Genomic DNA, 14,993 nt, shown 5'->3' with positions numbered 1-14,993 from the left:
ATCGCGGTGGGACCACTTTTTGCAACCAATTTGCGCAGGACCATGTCTGAAATACTTTTTGGCAGCTTTGAGTCCAAAAAAATTAACTAACGTAGAGACTGTGGCAGCATTGCATCGATGCCCAGTCGGTCTCTTTAGGGCACTGGTTCTCAAACCTGTCCTGGAGGCACCCCTGCCCTGCACAGTTTGATTGTCTGCCTTATTAGACACACCCAAATAAGGTCTTGCGGTCTCTATAAAAGAGTTGATGATTTGAAACAGGTGTGATAGATGAGGGAAACATTCAAAATGTGTAGGGCAGGGGTGCCTCCAGGACAGGTTTGAAAACCACTGCTTTAGGGAACTGTGTGTAAAATGGCAATGTTTTGCAACCAATTTGCACAGGACCATGTCTGAAATACTTTTTGGCAGCTGTGAGCCCCAAAAAAAGCTAACGTGGGAGTGTCGCAGCATTGCGTCAGTGCTCAGTCGGTCTCTTTAGGGCAATGGTTTTCAAACCTTTCCTGGAGGCAACCCTGTCCTGAACATTTCGTATGTCTCCCTTATTAGACACACCCAAATCAGGTCTTGCAGTCTCTATTAATGAGCTGATGATTTGAAACTGGTGTGTTAGATGAGGGGAAATGCAAAATGTGCAGGGCAGGGATGCCTCCAGGAAAGGGTTGAAAACCACTGATTTAGGGATGTGTGAGTAAAAGGGCAGGAGCCAACTTGGAGAATGCGGGCATCGATCCCGCTACCTCTCGCATGCTAAGCGAGCGCTCTACCATTTGAGCTAATTCCCCTGGCCTTTCAAGAATGACGAGCATAGCTGCGAATGACCGGCTTGATGCAAAGAGGCCGTCCCTCCTCTGGGCTTGCACCTTTGCACTGGCCGCGATTGTGTTGTCGAATTAACAAAGAGATTTAGCTTTTGTGTTAAAGGACCTTCTCGGTCTTGTTACGCCAGTATGCATGTGCGGATTCTTGTATTATGCAGACCACCTTGCATCACTCGGGTCACGCAGACAACTTCTCACCTCTTTTTCTCACACTGACTTAAAGAATAAGGAAGCGGTTCTCCATTCCAGTCCTCGCTCCCCAAAGGTCTGCATATTTTGCATGTCTCTCTTTGTTAGCACACCTGATTTGGATAATCAGCTCATTAGAAGTGAGCTCCTTGCGATTGACATGGTCCCTACACAGTGTTCATTGCTCCCCACTCCCTGAGCAGGGGAAATCCGTCGAAGTTTACTTCACTTTGGAACATTGGTTCACGGATTTGCGCTGCGCAACGTCTTCACACATGGACAAGTGTGACATCATATACCTCTGTATACCTCTGTACACCTCTGTGTTAGTCACTTTGAACTGAACGTACACATACGCTCTGAACTTGAATCACGGAGGGATGTCATGTGATGTCCACTTCTCAGGGCACTTACGTTTGAATGGAACAAATGTCTGAAGCTATACGAGAAACATACAAAATCTGAAGAGCAGGGGGCTCGAGGACTGGAATTGAGAACCGCTGGTCTAAGTGACATCTGACAGTTTCAGCTGTCCTCCCTAACATCCCTCTACATGTTAGATACAGCCACATTTTTAGGTCAGTCAAGAGGCCAACTTGCGTTCGTTAGCCTTTAACACTGTCTCGAGGTCTTTGATTGCTTCCACGTTAGTTCATGTTCCTTCTTTTATTGATGCTGCACTAGCTCTTTTTTCTCAGCACAGCACAGGAAGGCTCGTTGGTCTAGGGGTATGATTCTCGCTTTGGGTGCGAGAGGTCCCGGGTTCAAATCCCGGACGAGCCCTTGGTCGGGATAAAACGTGAAGCTTTGTTGTCTCATTGCGTTCACTAACATTGAGGCAGTTTTTTATTCAATCGGGTAGAGACAGATGGCTAAGGGAGGCCGGTTAGCTCAGATGGTTAGAGCGTGGTGCTAATAACGCCAAGGTCGCGGGTTCGATCCCCGTACTGGCCAGCTGTTTTTATTGTCTGGGGGCTCATCTCTGCTCTGCTCTTCTCCTGTGACAAAGAGTAGGGTGATCTCACTGAAATCCCTGCTTGCTAAGCAGGAGCTTGTAGTGGCCGAAATAGCTCAGTTGGGAGAGCGTTAGACTGAAGATCTAAAGGTCCCTGGTTCGATCCAGGGTTTCGGCAAAATCTCCCACTCTTTTCCGTTTTTTGAGGCGGGCCAGTGACCAAAAATCACTGGGTTCCAACTTCTCTGTATAACTGCTTCCCCACTGCCACGGAGCTATCTGTTTCCCAGTTGGCCACCAAACAAGCAGTTTCGGTTCCATGGTGTAATGGTCAGCACTCTGGGCTTTGAATCCAGCGATCTGAGTTCGAATCTCGGTGGAACCTGTGTGCTTTCTTGCCGCAGGAAAAGATAAAAACAGCACTAGGTTGTCACTGGTGACAGTCTTTGTGGCCCTGTGAGCAACGGCTGCTCCAGGTAAGGTTTCATGGTGTAATGGTTAGCACTCTGAATCCAGTGATCCGAGTTTAAATCGCGGTGGGACCACTTTTTGCAACCAATTTGCACAGGACCATGTCTGAAATACTTTTTGGCAGCTGTGAGCCCCAAAAAAAGCTAACGTGGGAGTGTCGCAGCATTGCGTCAGTGCTCAGTCGGTCTCTTTAGGGCAATGGTTTTCAAACCTTTCCTGGAGGCAACCCTGTCCTGAACATTTCGTATGTCTCCCTTATTAGACACACCCAAATCAGGTCTTGCAGTCTCTATTAATGAGCTGATGATTTGAAACTGGTGTGTTAGATGAGGGGAAATGCAAAATGTGCAGGGCAGGGATGCCTCCAGGAAAGGGTTGAAAACCACTGATTTAGGGATGTGTGAGTAAAAGGGCAGGAGCCAACTTGGAGAATGCGGGCATCGATCCCGCTACCTCTCGCATGCTAAGCGAGCGCTCTACCATTTGAGCTAATTCCCCTGGCCTTTCAAGAATGACGAGCATAGCTGCGAATGACCGGCTTGATGCAAAGAGGCCGTCCCTCCTCTGGGCTTGCACCTTTGCACTGGCCGCGATTGTGTTGTCGAATTAACAAAGAGATTTAGCTTTTGTGTTAAAGGACCTTCTCGGTCTTGTTACGCCAGTATGCATGTGCGGATTCTTGTATTATGCAGACCACCTTGCATCACTCGGGTCACGCAGACAACTTCTCACCTCTTTTTCTCACACTGACTTAAAGAATAAGGAAGCGGTTCTCCATTCCAGTCCTCGCTCCCCAAAGGTCTGCATATTTTGCATGTCTCTCTTTGTTAGCACACCTGATTTGGATAATCAGCTCATTAGAAGTGAGCTCCTTGCGATTGACATGGTCCCTACACAGTGTTCATTGCTCCCCACTCCCTGAGCAGGGGAAATCCGTCGAAGTTTACTTCACTTTGGAACATTGGTTCACGGATTTGCGCTGCGCAACGTCTTCACACATGGACAAGTGTGACATCATATACCTCTGTATACCTCTGTACACCTCTGTGTTAGTCACTTTGAACTGAACGTACACATACGCTCTGAACTTGAATCACGGAGGGATGTCATGTGATGTCCACTTCTCAGGGCACTTACGTTTGAATGGAACAAATGTCTGAAGCTATACGAGAAACATACAAAATCTGAAGAGCAGGGGGCTCGAGGACTGGAATTGAGAACCGCTGGTCTAAGTGACATCTGACAGTTTCAGCTGTCCTCCCTAACATCCCTCTACATGTTAGATACAGCCACATTTTTAGGTCAGTTAAGAGGCCAACTTGCGTTCGTTAGCCTTTAACACTGTCTCGAGGTCTTTGATTGCTTCCACGTTAGTTCATGTTCCTTCTTTTATTGATGCTGCACTAGCTCTTTTTTCTCGGTACAGCACAGGAAGGCTCGTTGGTCTAGGGGTATGATTCTCGCTTTGGGCGCGAGAGGTCCCGGGTTCAAATCCCGGACGAGCCCTTGGTCGGGATAAAACGTGAAGCTTTGTTGTCTCATTGCGTTCACTAACATTGAGGCAGTTTTTTATTCAATCGGGTAGAGTCAGATGGCTAAGGGAGGCCGGTTAGCTCAGATGGTTAGAGCGTGGTGCTAATAACGCCAAGGTCGCGGGTTCAATCCCCGTACTGGCCAGCTGTTTTTATTGTCTGGGGGCTCATCTCTGCTCTGCTCTTCTCCTGTGACAAAGAGTAGGGTGATCTCACTGAAATCCCTGCTTGCTAAGCAGGAGCTTGTTGTGGCCGAAATAACCTGACAACCACAAGTCTGTAAAATTAATCCAATAGTATGCCGACTTCTATCTTTTAAAAACCAATCACGTTATGACCTCTATCTTTTGAAAACCAATCACGTTACGACCTCTATCTTTTGAAAACCAATCACGTTACGACTTCTATCTTTTAAAAACCAATCACGTTACGACTTCTTTCTTTTATAAATCAATCACGTTGCGATCTCTATTTTTCCGCGTCCAATGAAATGGCAAGGTCTATTTCTCATACACCAATCACGCACGTCCTCGCCAATTGCATGTAATCTCCGCTCAGGTAACGTTAAATTATTTACATTCCGCTCATGTATGTTATTTATATCTTGATATGAATGAAATGGTTTAGGATTTTTGTTCTTTAGGAATAGCAAGATTGGCCATGTAAATTAGCCTATGATTACCGCTTGATACTACGTAACGTCAACTGTCACTGATGTGTAAATACTATTACGACCGGAGCTAACGTAACTGTAAATATGTCGAATTTAACCGATTAACAAGTTTTCTCAATGAAAAAAAAATGCTTTTTATTTAATTGTAATAAGGTTCCACAGCTTTTTCCAAATGCGGCATTTGAACACACAAAATAAATTTGGAAAATGTTAATGTTTTGTTTAACTTTTACACGTATGTTATATGTTTGTACATATGTTATGACCAGTCAAAAGAAGTGAATGGATAAGTTTATACATTCAGGTTCATGCCCTTATCACATGGACACAGTTGAAAGACCACAATATGTTTAATCTGAGTATTTGTTTTAGTCAAATTAATCCATAATGCTATATATTTATTTATTTATTTATACTCATAAACGTGTTGTATGAGCCTAGGTCATTGAGACATACAGCCATAATAGAAAGATCTATCACAACTTGTTAAGACTCTATGTAATTGTTCTTATACTTTTATTCTTGTTATAATCTTATTATATGTATTTTTTTATATTTGTACAAACATACACACATACATACAAACATATATATATATATATATATATATATATATATATATATATATATATATATATATATATATATATATATATATATATATATATAAATGTTATATAATTGTTTTGACATTATATATATGACTGAATTGTGCAATTGAAATGTTTCCTCTTGGCATGAATATAGCCCCTGCTGCTGACATGGCATTAAATAATAAATAAATAAATCACAACATGTTATATGTAAGATAATATGTGTATTATAATGAACTTATAATCTGCTATAATATGGCGGTCGTTCTGGACCAGGAACACAACTAGCTATCATGAAATGAACACAACAGGAGGGTAAATGCTACAGGCTACAATGGCAGTTAGTGTAACGTGTTATGTAGTGTTTCAGGCAACGACATGGCTTCAGCTAAGTCTCACAAAGGCATGAGTAATGCTGAATGGCTTGCGCGTCTGGAGAGTTTTGCCCAAACAGGAGTTTGGCCATCTACACAGGGGAATAGACCTTCTCCCCGACAAAAAAGATGGCATGAGATGTATCAGAAGGTAAGTTATGCAGCTAGATTCATGGGCAAACTAACAAACTTTTTTGACAATACATTGTGGTATTTTTATTTATGTGTATGGTTAAGTAATTACATGTAAATACAATGTTATATTGATATAATTATGATGACTTATTGCTGTTTTGAGATCCAGTGTCAGAGGTATAATTCATGTTCACAGATAGAAAAGTGCCCTCTGCAAATGAGGGGACAGACCACTCTTCTGAAGGAAGCTCAGACATGTATTTGTGGCTTTCACAAGGTAACTTCAATTAGCCTGGTTCAAGTTGCATAAATAGATAGATGTGTTTGCAACATCAATGTGTCTTTATATCTAAAATCACATTAGGAAGACTGTTTTGTACTTTATGCATGTGTCACAGGTTCATCCACCAGTCACAGGGGAAGCATCACAGAGCACCCCGGCCCAAAGCACACCCTCTGTCAGCGATGTGTCATGTCCTGCAAAGAGACCTAAACTGACATTGTCAATGGTAAGCAGACCACACTATTGCATGCATCACTGCAGATACTGAAACATCTCAACCTTTAACTATAGTGTTAGGGTTTTGTTATCACTAACCATGACAAATCTTTTTAGTTTGAAAAGTCAAGGTTTGGAGGCTCACATGTGGCAGCAGCAAAACCTAATTTGAGCACCCAGAGGAAAACCTCTCAGGTTATTAAAAGACATCAAGACTTTTATAATGTCATCATGACTTTATCACTATGTAATTTTAATGTATTAAAAACATGGCAATCCCCTTAATAAATTATTCATAATGTTTGACTCCACAGATGTTAGAGCACTCCAGTTCAGCTACAGTTTCATGTCCACCCTCTGATCCTCATCCTCCTCCATCCCCCAAACCTCATCAGCCCGTCATCCAGTCCTCCTCTTCCTTCTTCCTTCCTCCACCTCAGAGTTCACAACGCATCAAAAAAACAGCAACGCCATCAACTGTTTCTGAGAATACTGTTGTGAGGAGCCCAGTAAGATCTCATTCAAAATATATACATGTCTTCATCATTTAATGCTCTCTTAGCTTTTATTTAAACCAGTGTTTTTTATAATATCAGCAGGTCTCATCTCAGCCAGAAGATCTCCCCCTTCTGTGGCCACAGACAATGCCACAGCAAGACCAGAAGTGGGTGTCAGAAGCACTTTTTAGGGTTGGTGCAAAGGGAAAGCTGGAGCTGCGTGAAAACCTACAGTTGTGGTATCACCCCCCACCACCAGCCCTGTTGTACCACCAAGCTCCAACACCTGATAGGTTTTTTTCACAGCGTCTCTTGCTCTGGATGCCATATAAGCTGTGGAAGGTGCGGCTCCAGTGTACTAACCCTGCCTGTGCCAGGCAACAGCTGTGTGGTGGTGGACTGCACAGGAGGGTACGACAGGTGTTAGACATTGACAGATACTACAACCTGGTGACAGAGACCCTGATCTGCACCAGGTGTAGAACCAGCTATCTGTCCTGGAGTCAAGCTGTGCTGCAGCAGTTGGACCTGGCCCATCGATCTGAATTCAGGGTCATCCTCACACGCAAGTAATTATTTTGCAGTCATTTTCACTTATGTGCTACCCTTTCTGATAAATATTTCCTACAATAATTAGATACCTTATAATAAGATACTTAAATGAATGCTTTTTTCCAAGGTATGCCTGTGACATTCGGGTTCTTCGCTTGCTGCGTGAGAGGGGCATGGGGAATGGCCCAGTGAGGATCATCGGCCAGCTGAGAGAGAACCACAGTGAGGAGTGGTTGAAACGTGCGCTTCGGTACACATCAGAGTGTGTGGCCTTTTTTGATAATCGTGGCCTGCATCCGCTGCACTTCCAGGAGCCACCACCACTTGCTTCAGTACCCAGCTACAAATGGCTCCTCACTGTATATAGTCAGGACATTCTCAACAGGCTCGATCACATAAAGGCCAGCATAACATCCACGTATGGATCAATCTTAAAAATGGATTCAACTAAGAAGGTCAGATAAGCTGCTTAATTGACTGTACCCTTATCTATAATGTATTGTTAGACCAAGAGAGCTTTATTTTTTTCAGTGTAACTGATTTGGATGCATGTTGTATTATTTGCTATGCTTATTGTTTCTTTCAGATCACCAAGAAGTTGAGTGGGCCTGCGAAAGGCACAGCACAGTGGCTTACCTCAGTGGGCAATGAGATAGGTCAGGTGCTGATGAGTGTCCTGACTGCGAATGAAGGGGCTGGGTTAGACCTCATGGCTGCAGGGCTCATGGAGCGATACCGGAGTGCTGGTGTTGATCCTCCCACTATCATTTATGTGGACTGTGATTGTTGCAAGAAAGTGGGAGAGACTAAATTGAAGAGGCGGTTCAGCGGCTGGCCAGATGTCATCGTCCGCCTAGACATTTGGCATTTTATGCGACGTCTGGCAGTAGGGTGCACCACTGACGCCCACCAGTTGTACCCTACTTTTATGGCAAGGCTGTCATCCTGTATTTTTGAGTGGGATGCAGGGGATCTCACTCTGCTGAGACAGGCCAAAAGGGAGCAACTCATCCAACAGGGCTGGCCTACTCTGTCGGAGGCAGAACTGGACCATCATTTAACTAAAGCTGAGCTGCTCCAGCACTGCAGGAGGAGAACACGGGGAGAAGAAACCACTTTCCGCCTCCTTGATATGCTCATCAGAGAGCTCATGGGTGGCAAGGGGAATGATGCTCTTGGTGTTCCTCTACTTGACAGTGTGAGAATGCAGCACATCTGGAATGTCCAGAGGCGGCACATCACCTGTATCCAAGACCCTCCAAATGTGCCGCTCTATACTGAAACTGGAACTACAAGCAAGGGTGGGGTGGTTCTAAAAACTTATCGTTGTGCCAGAGGCTCCACATCCCTGGAATCATTTCACTGCCACCTAAACAGATTTATTCCAGGTTTGTCATGTCAGAATATACCACATTTTGCCACTAATTCCTGTTTATCAAGATATTTGCAGATTAAATTTTATGTTTTGCATTTTCTCAAAGCAATATTTGGCTTTCTATTTCTTTTTCTAGGGAACAGCGCAAACAGCCTGAACTTCCAGATTTATCTCCTGGAAGGTTTATTACGCTGGAATCAGGACCGGGCTGAAGCTGCTGTTGCAGATGGAGGTTCAACTCTGCGCTCTTACACAGGGGAGCTGGTTTACTCTGTCAATGAGAACTACAATAAGTTGTATGGCAGGAAATTGGTCCCTAGCTTCACTCCACCTGCAGTATACACAGGTAAAAATATTTTGATAAATGCAGCTCATGATGTAGCATGTTTTTGGTAAAATTACAAGTGCTTTTGGACAATAATAATGTAATTTTGACATATCAGAGAAAAATTATACTACCAGAATATTTATACATTATTCTGTGTTCTAGGTTTCAGGGCAGAAAATAAAATACATAGTAGAATATAGAGTAATCCTGTCTTTTTATGATACCCTCTGAATTAGATATATATTGTTCATACAGAAGTGGACAACAAAATATTTACTGCATTTCTAAATAAACCTTTCTGCATAATTTCCATTAAAAATGTTTCCTGTTACAAATATTTCCTCAGGGGAGCTCATTGGAGTACAGTACTTGTTGAGGCAGAATAGTCAGCCCCTGGAGGACATGTGCCCTACCTCTGATAGGACCTCTCAATTGCTGGAGGAGATAGATGTGGAGGAGCAAGTGGAAAAGGATGAGGGTTTCATTGATTTCTTTGGAGAGGAAGCCACAGTGGCAAATCTTGTGGCATCAGATGACTTAGTCCTTTCAGGTCCACCAGTTCTACCAGCTGCACCAGTTCCCAGTGTCCAGGCTCCTACAGCTGCACCACTGCCCAGTGTCAAAATTCCACCACTGCCCATTGTCCAGACTCCACCACTGCCCAGTGTCCAGACTCCACCATTGCCCAGTGTCCAGACTCCACCACTGCCCAGTGTCCAGACTCCACCATTGCCCAGTGTCCAGACTCCACCACTGCCCAGTGTCCAGACTCCACCACTGCCCAGTGTCCAGGCTCCACCACTGCCCAGTGTCCAGACTCCACCACTGCCCAGTGTCCAGGCTCCACCACTGCTCAGAGTCCGGGCTCCTTCAACTGCACCAGTGCCCAGTGTAGCTGCATCACTGCTCAGTGTCCAGGCTCCACCATTGTTCAGAGTCCGGGCTCCTTCAGCTGCACCAGTGCCCAGTGTCCAGGCTCCACCACTGCTCAGAGTCCGGGCTCCTTCAGCTGCACCAGTGCCCAGTGTAGCTGCACCACTGCCCAGTGTCCAGACTCCACCACTGCCCAGTGTCCAGGCTCCACCACTGCTCAGAGTCCGGGCTCCTTCAGTTGCACCAGTGCCCAGTGTAGCTGCACCACTGCCCAGTGTCCAGACTCCACCACTGCCCAGTGTCCAGGCTCCACCACTGCTCAGAGTCCGAGCTCCTTCAGCTGCACCAGTGCCCAGTGTAGCTGCACCACTGCCCAGTGTCCAGACTCCACCACTGCCCAGTGTCCAGGCTCCACCACTGCTCAGAGTCCGGGCTCCTTCAGCTGCACCAGTGCCCAGTGTAGCTGCATCACTGCTCAGTGTCCAGGCTCCACCACTGCTCAGAGTCCGGGCTCCTTCAGCTGCACCAGTACCCAGTGTCCAGGATCCTTTAGATACACCAGTGCCCTCAGCAATGGTAAAATTTCCTTTTCTATACGAATTGTCACTCATTTAGTTATCTGCCATTAAGCAGTAAACTTACTTAACAGCATGTAAATACCTAACCAACAGTTATATATTTCCAGGCTGTTGACGAACACTGCATTCCTGGAATGGACCGGGTGGATGCGTTGGCAGAGTGTCTGGTGGAGCTGCGCACACAGACAAGCCTCACACTTACCAACCAACAAGTTGCGACCATTGTGGGTCTGTGGCAGAACCTGGACAAATTTGATAAAGACAGGGTGGTGTATGCTGCTCGTCATCAAGACAGGCTACTTACAGGACGTTTTAGGTCCCCAAAAAAGAAAGCTGTCTTCACTCCTGGTGTCGACAGCACAAAAAGGTGTGTTTTGGGTTCTAGCGGCTCTCCAGCACAGTGGCCTAATTGCTGTCGCCTTGTTGAAATGATTTTCATAAGGTTATGTAACATCCACCGAAGCCCCAAGAAACAGCGGACAGAATCTCTGTCTAGATGGGATCTCATTCTTCGTGATTACAGAAAAATTCGGCAGCTAATCCTGAGCAATGGAACGGTGATGAATGACACAACCCTTCAGCTAGTTGAGGTAAATCAGAGGACCCTTACGACATGGCACAATAACCGTTTAAAGGGTCAGGAGGTCTCCTTGCTGTTGCAAGGGCTGGACCTTCCAGAGGCACGTCCAGTGGCTTTGGATGTTTTGCCTCCAGCACGAGTACAGCCTGTTGTGCCTCCACAATATAGCCACCAGTTGCATACCTACCAGATGCCACCAGACACAGCTGGACAGGCAAAGACAAAGTTTAGAAAGATTGCGCCCTCAGCTACCTGTACATCTGCCACAGCAACTTCAATCTGGCCATCAGCCGTACACCCTCAGCGTTCAGCCACGTCCAGCCAGCTAAGGACAATTTGTCCCAGGCCGACAGCACCACACCCATTGGTTCCTGACACACCCACTGCCCCTGTTGTGTCTCAGATGTTTCTGGTGCCCTGCCCAGCCCCATTTTCCACCATTAACCCTGGAGCAATTTCCTCTGAGCCACCTGCAAATGACACAGCCACTCCAACCAAACGATCGTACAATCGCACTGTAAAAGCAAATTCGTGCAGAAAGTGTGGCCAATTTCGTACTCAAGAAACTGGCCATAGCCAGTACAAAGGCAAAATATATTGCCCTAATAAAGAAACAATTACGAAGGAGCAGTGGTTACAGATTATGAGAAGATAACTCATTTATTTATGTGTGATACATTCATTTTGTTCTCTTGGTTGGATCTGTTCTGTTTTTTATCTTCCAGCCATATTTAATGTTAAAGAGTTATACTGTGCACTTTTTTTTATCTTGTATTATTATTATTATTATTATTATTATTATTATTATAAACATGTGGGTATGTATGTGAATACACTATAATACATATGGAAATATATATACATATTAAATAAAGTTAAACTATTATTATTATTATTATAGAAAGGTTTATGTGTAGAGGAAGCAGTATAAAGTAAAATACCAAAATGTGTAGATTTTGATGTATATATTTATATATTTTTTTGTACTTATTTTATATAGCGTGTGCACTTAAAATTCTTAATTTTATATTGAATTTAGTACTTTTCCTACATTTTTTTAAATATGTATATAGTTAATAAATATATTTCTCTTTGACTGGTGTGTTGTATTTATTTGTTTTATTGAATGTAATGACATTCAGTTTACAGTTAAATTCAGTGTCACGTGTAGCTTTGCAGTAAGTAATATGATACAATAAAGTGTGAATGCCGTAATAAGGAGGTTATTTTGTCCCTACTGCCACAGGAAATGATTGCCTTAATAAATGCACTTTGACTAATGATAATGATAATGAGAATAAAATAAAAATCAATCTTAGAAACGAAAGAATTATTAAATCAAAAACATTACTGTCAAAATCAATCTTAGAAACGAAACAATAATTAAATTCAAATACATTACTTTTAAAATCAAACTTGGACACGAAACAATCGATTTACGATTTTTAACAAATACACGCATAACTTTATGTGACAGCGTGGATTCGAACCTACGATTTCCTGAATTTCTCGCGCTTCTCTTCCTCCCTCTCCCCTCTTCCCCCCCTTCTTATACAGACAATTGTTCCCCAGCTTTGGCGGAGTTGGGAGAGCGTTAGACTGAAGATCTAAAGGTCCCTGGTTCGATCCCGGGTTTCGGCAAAATCTCCCACTCTTTTCCGTTTTTTGAGGCGGGCCAGTGACCAAAAATCACTGGGTTCCAACTTCTCTGTATAACTGCTTCCCCACTGCCACGGAGCTATCTGTTTCCCAGTTGGCCACCAAACAAGCAGTTTCGGTTCCATGGTGTAATGGTCAGCACTCTGGGCTTTGAATCCAGCGATCTGAGTTCGAATCTCGGTGGAACCTGTGTGCTTTCTTGCCGCAGGAAAAGATAAAAACAGCACTAGGTTGTCACTGGTGACAGTCTTTGTGGCCCTGTGAGCAACGGCTGCTCCAGGTAAGGTTTCATGGTGTAATGGTTAGCACTCTGAATCCAGTGATCCGAGTTTAAATCGTGGTGGGACCACTTTTTGCAACCAATTTGCGCAGGACCATGTCTGAAATACTTTTTGGCAGCTTTGAGTCCAAAAAAATTAACTAACGTAGAGACTGTGGCAGCATTGCATCGATGCCCAGTCGGTCTCTTTAGGGCACTGGTTCTCAAACCTGTCCTGGAGGCACCCCTGCCCTGCACAGTTTGATTGTCTGCCTTATTAGACACACCCAAATAAGGTCTTGCGGTCTCTATAAAAGAGTTGATGATTTGAAACAGGTGTGATAGATGAGGGAAACATTCAAAATGTGTAGGGCAGGGGTGCCTCCAGGACAGGTTTGAAAACCACTGCTTTAGGGAACTGTGTGTAAAATGGCAATGTTTTGCAACCAATTTGCACAGGACCATGTCTGAAATACTTTTTGGCAGCTGTGAGCCCCAAAAAAAGCTAACGTGGGAGTGTCGCAGCATTGCGTCAGTGCTCAGTCGGTCTCTTTAGGGCAATGGTTTTCAAACCTTTCCTGGAGGCAACCCTGTCCTGAACATTTCGTATGTCTCCCTTATTAGACACACCCAAATCAGGTCTTGCAGTCTCTATTAATGAGCTGATGATTTGAAACTGGTGTGTTAGATGAGGGGAAATGCAAAATGTGCAGGGCAGGGATGCCTCCAGGAAAGGGTTGAAAACCACTGATTTAGGGATGTGTGAGTAAAAGGGCAGGAGCCAACTTGGAGAATGCGGGCATCGATCCCGCTACCTCTCGCATGCTAAGCGAGCGCTCTACCATTTGAGCTAATTCCCCTGGCCTTTCAAGAATGACGAGCATAGCTGCGAATGACCGGCTTGATGCAAAGAGGCCGTCCCTCCTCTGGGCTTGCACCTTTGCACTGGCCGCGATTGTGTTGTCGAATTAACAAAGAGATTTAGCTTTTGTGTTAAAGGACCTTCTCGGTCTTGTTACGCCAGTATGCATGTGCGGATTCTTGTATTATGCAGACCACCTTGCATCACTCGGGTCACGCAGACAACTTCTCACCTCTTTTTCTCACACTGACTTAAAGAATAAGGAAGCGGTTCTCCATTCCAGTCCTCGCTCCCCAAAGGTCTGCATATTTTGCATGTCTCTCTTTGTTAGCACACCTGATTTGGATAATCAGCTCATTAGAAGTGAGCTCCTTGCGATTGACATGGTCCCTACACAGTGTTCATTGCTCCCCACTCCCTGAGCAGGGGAAATCCGTCGAAGTTTACTTCACTTTGGAACATTGGTTCACGGATTTGCGCTGCGCAACGTCTTCACACATGGACAAGTGTGACATCATATACCTCTGTATACCTCTGTACACCTCTGTGTTAGTCACTTTGAACTGAACGTACACATACGCTCTGAACTTGAATCACGGAGGGATGTCATGTGATGTCCACTTCTCAGGGCACTTACGTTTGAATGGAACAAATGTCTGAAGCTATACGAGAAACATACAAAATCTGAAGAGCAGGGGGCTCGAGGACTGGAATTGAGAACAACTGGTCTAAGTGACATCTGACAGTTTCAGCTGTCCTCCCTAACATCCCTCTACATGTTAGATACAGCCACATTTTTAGGTCAGTTAAGAGGCCAACTTGCGTTCGTTAGCCTTTAACACTGTCTCGAGGTCTTTGATTGCTTCCACGTTAGTTCATGTTCCTTCTTTTATTGATGCTGCACTAGCTCTTTTTTCTCGGCCCAGCACAGGAAGGCTCGTTGGTCTAGGGGTATGATTCTCGCTTTGGGTGCGAGAGGTCCCGGGTTCAAATCCCGGACAAGCCCTTGGTCGGGATAAAACGTGAAGCTTTGTTGTCTCATTGCGTTCACTAACATTGAGGCAGTTTTTTATTCAATCGGGTAGAGTCAGATGGCTAAGGGAGGCCGGTTAGCTCAGATGGTTAGAGCGTGGTGCTAATAACGCCAAGGTCGCGGGTTCGATCCCCGTACTGGCCAGCTGTTTTTAT

The 14,993-nt window shown here is 44.6% G+C and overlaps 1 protein-coding gene and 12 non-coding genes across 13 annotated transcripts; 10 read left to right on the top strand and 3 right to left on the bottom strand.

Moving 5' to 3' along the window:
- Positions 1-712: 712 nt before the first annotated feature.
- trnaa-agc (transfer RNA alanine (anticodon AGC)) lies at positions 713-785 on the bottom strand. Its single transcript has one exon. It is a non-coding gene; the product is annotated as a tRNA-Ala (tRNA).
- Positions 786-1,721: 936 nt separating this feature from the next.
- On the top strand, positions 1,722-1,793 carry trnap-ugg (transfer RNA proline (anticodon UGG)). Its single transcript has one exon. It is a non-coding gene; the product is annotated as a tRNA-Pro (tRNA).
- Positions 1,794-1,890: 97 nt separating this feature from the next.
- trnai-aau (transfer RNA isoleucine (anticodon AAU)) lies at positions 1,891-1,964 on the top strand. Its single transcript has one exon. It is a non-coding gene; the product is annotated as a tRNA-Ile (tRNA).
- Positions 1,965-2,070: 106 nt separating this feature from the next.
- Positions 2,071-2,143, top strand: trnaf-gaa (transfer RNA phenylalanine (anticodon GAA)). Its single transcript has one exon. It is a non-coding gene; the product is annotated as a tRNA-Phe (tRNA).
- A 135-nt stretch (positions 2,144-2,278) lies between these two features.
- trnaq-uug (transfer RNA glutamine (anticodon UUG)) lies at positions 2,279-2,350 on the top strand. The gene has a single exon. It is a non-coding gene; the product is annotated as a tRNA-Gln (tRNA).
- Positions 2,351-2,861: 511 nt separating this feature from the next.
- On the bottom strand, positions 2,862-2,934 carry trnaa-agc (transfer RNA alanine (anticodon AGC)). The gene has a single exon. It is a non-coding gene; the product is annotated as a tRNA-Ala (tRNA).
- Positions 2,935-3,870: 936 nt separating this feature from the next.
- Positions 3,871-3,942, top strand: trnap-ugg (transfer RNA proline (anticodon UGG)). The gene has a single exon. It is a non-coding gene; the product is annotated as a tRNA-Pro (tRNA).
- Positions 3,943-4,039: 97 nt separating this feature from the next.
- Positions 4,040-4,113, top strand: trnai-aau (transfer RNA isoleucine (anticodon AAU)). Its single transcript has one exon. It is a non-coding gene; the product is annotated as a tRNA-Ile (tRNA).
- A 6,018-nt stretch (positions 4,114-10,131) lies between these two features.
- On the top strand, positions 10,132-11,931 carry LOC127966186 (uncharacterized). The gene is made up of 2 exons (XM_052567023.1): positions 10,132-10,443; positions 10,553-11,931. The coding sequence occupies exons 1-2, from the start codon at positions 10,441-10,443 to the stop codon at positions 11,678-11,680; spliced, it is 1,131 nt and encodes a 376-aa protein (XP_052422983.1). The 5' UTR covers positions 10,132-10,440; the 3' UTR covers positions 11,681-11,931.
- Positions 11,932-12,801: 870 nt separating this feature from the next.
- Positions 12,802-12,873, top strand: trnaq-uug (transfer RNA glutamine (anticodon UUG)). The gene has a single exon. It is a non-coding gene; the product is annotated as a tRNA-Gln (tRNA).
- Positions 12,874-13,730: 857 nt separating this feature from the next.
- Positions 13,731-13,803, bottom strand: trnaa-agc (transfer RNA alanine (anticodon AGC)). Its single transcript has one exon. It is a non-coding gene; the product is annotated as a tRNA-Ala (tRNA).
- Positions 13,804-14,739: 936 nt separating this feature from the next.
- Positions 14,740-14,811, top strand: trnap-ugg (transfer RNA proline (anticodon UGG)). Its single transcript has one exon. It is a non-coding gene; the product is annotated as a tRNA-Pro (tRNA).
- Positions 14,812-14,908: 97 nt separating this feature from the next.
- Positions 14,909-14,982, top strand: trnai-aau (transfer RNA isoleucine (anticodon AAU)). Its single transcript has one exon. It is a non-coding gene; the product is annotated as a tRNA-Ile (tRNA).
- The last annotated feature ends 11 nt before the right edge of the window (positions 14,983-14,993 follow it).

This window comes from Carassius gibelio, chromosome B10 (genome assembly GCF_023724105.1).
Source record: "Carassius gibelio isolate Cgi1373 ecotype wild population from Czech Republic chromosome B10, carGib1.2-hapl.c, whole genome shotgun sequence".
Classification (NCBI taxonomy): domain Eukaryota; kingdom Metazoa; phylum Chordata; class Actinopteri; order Cypriniformes; family Cyprinidae; genus Carassius; species Carassius gibelio.
The sequence above is the reverse complement of the archived record's forward strand: the minus strand, read 5'-3'. Positions and strand labels throughout refer to the sequence as shown.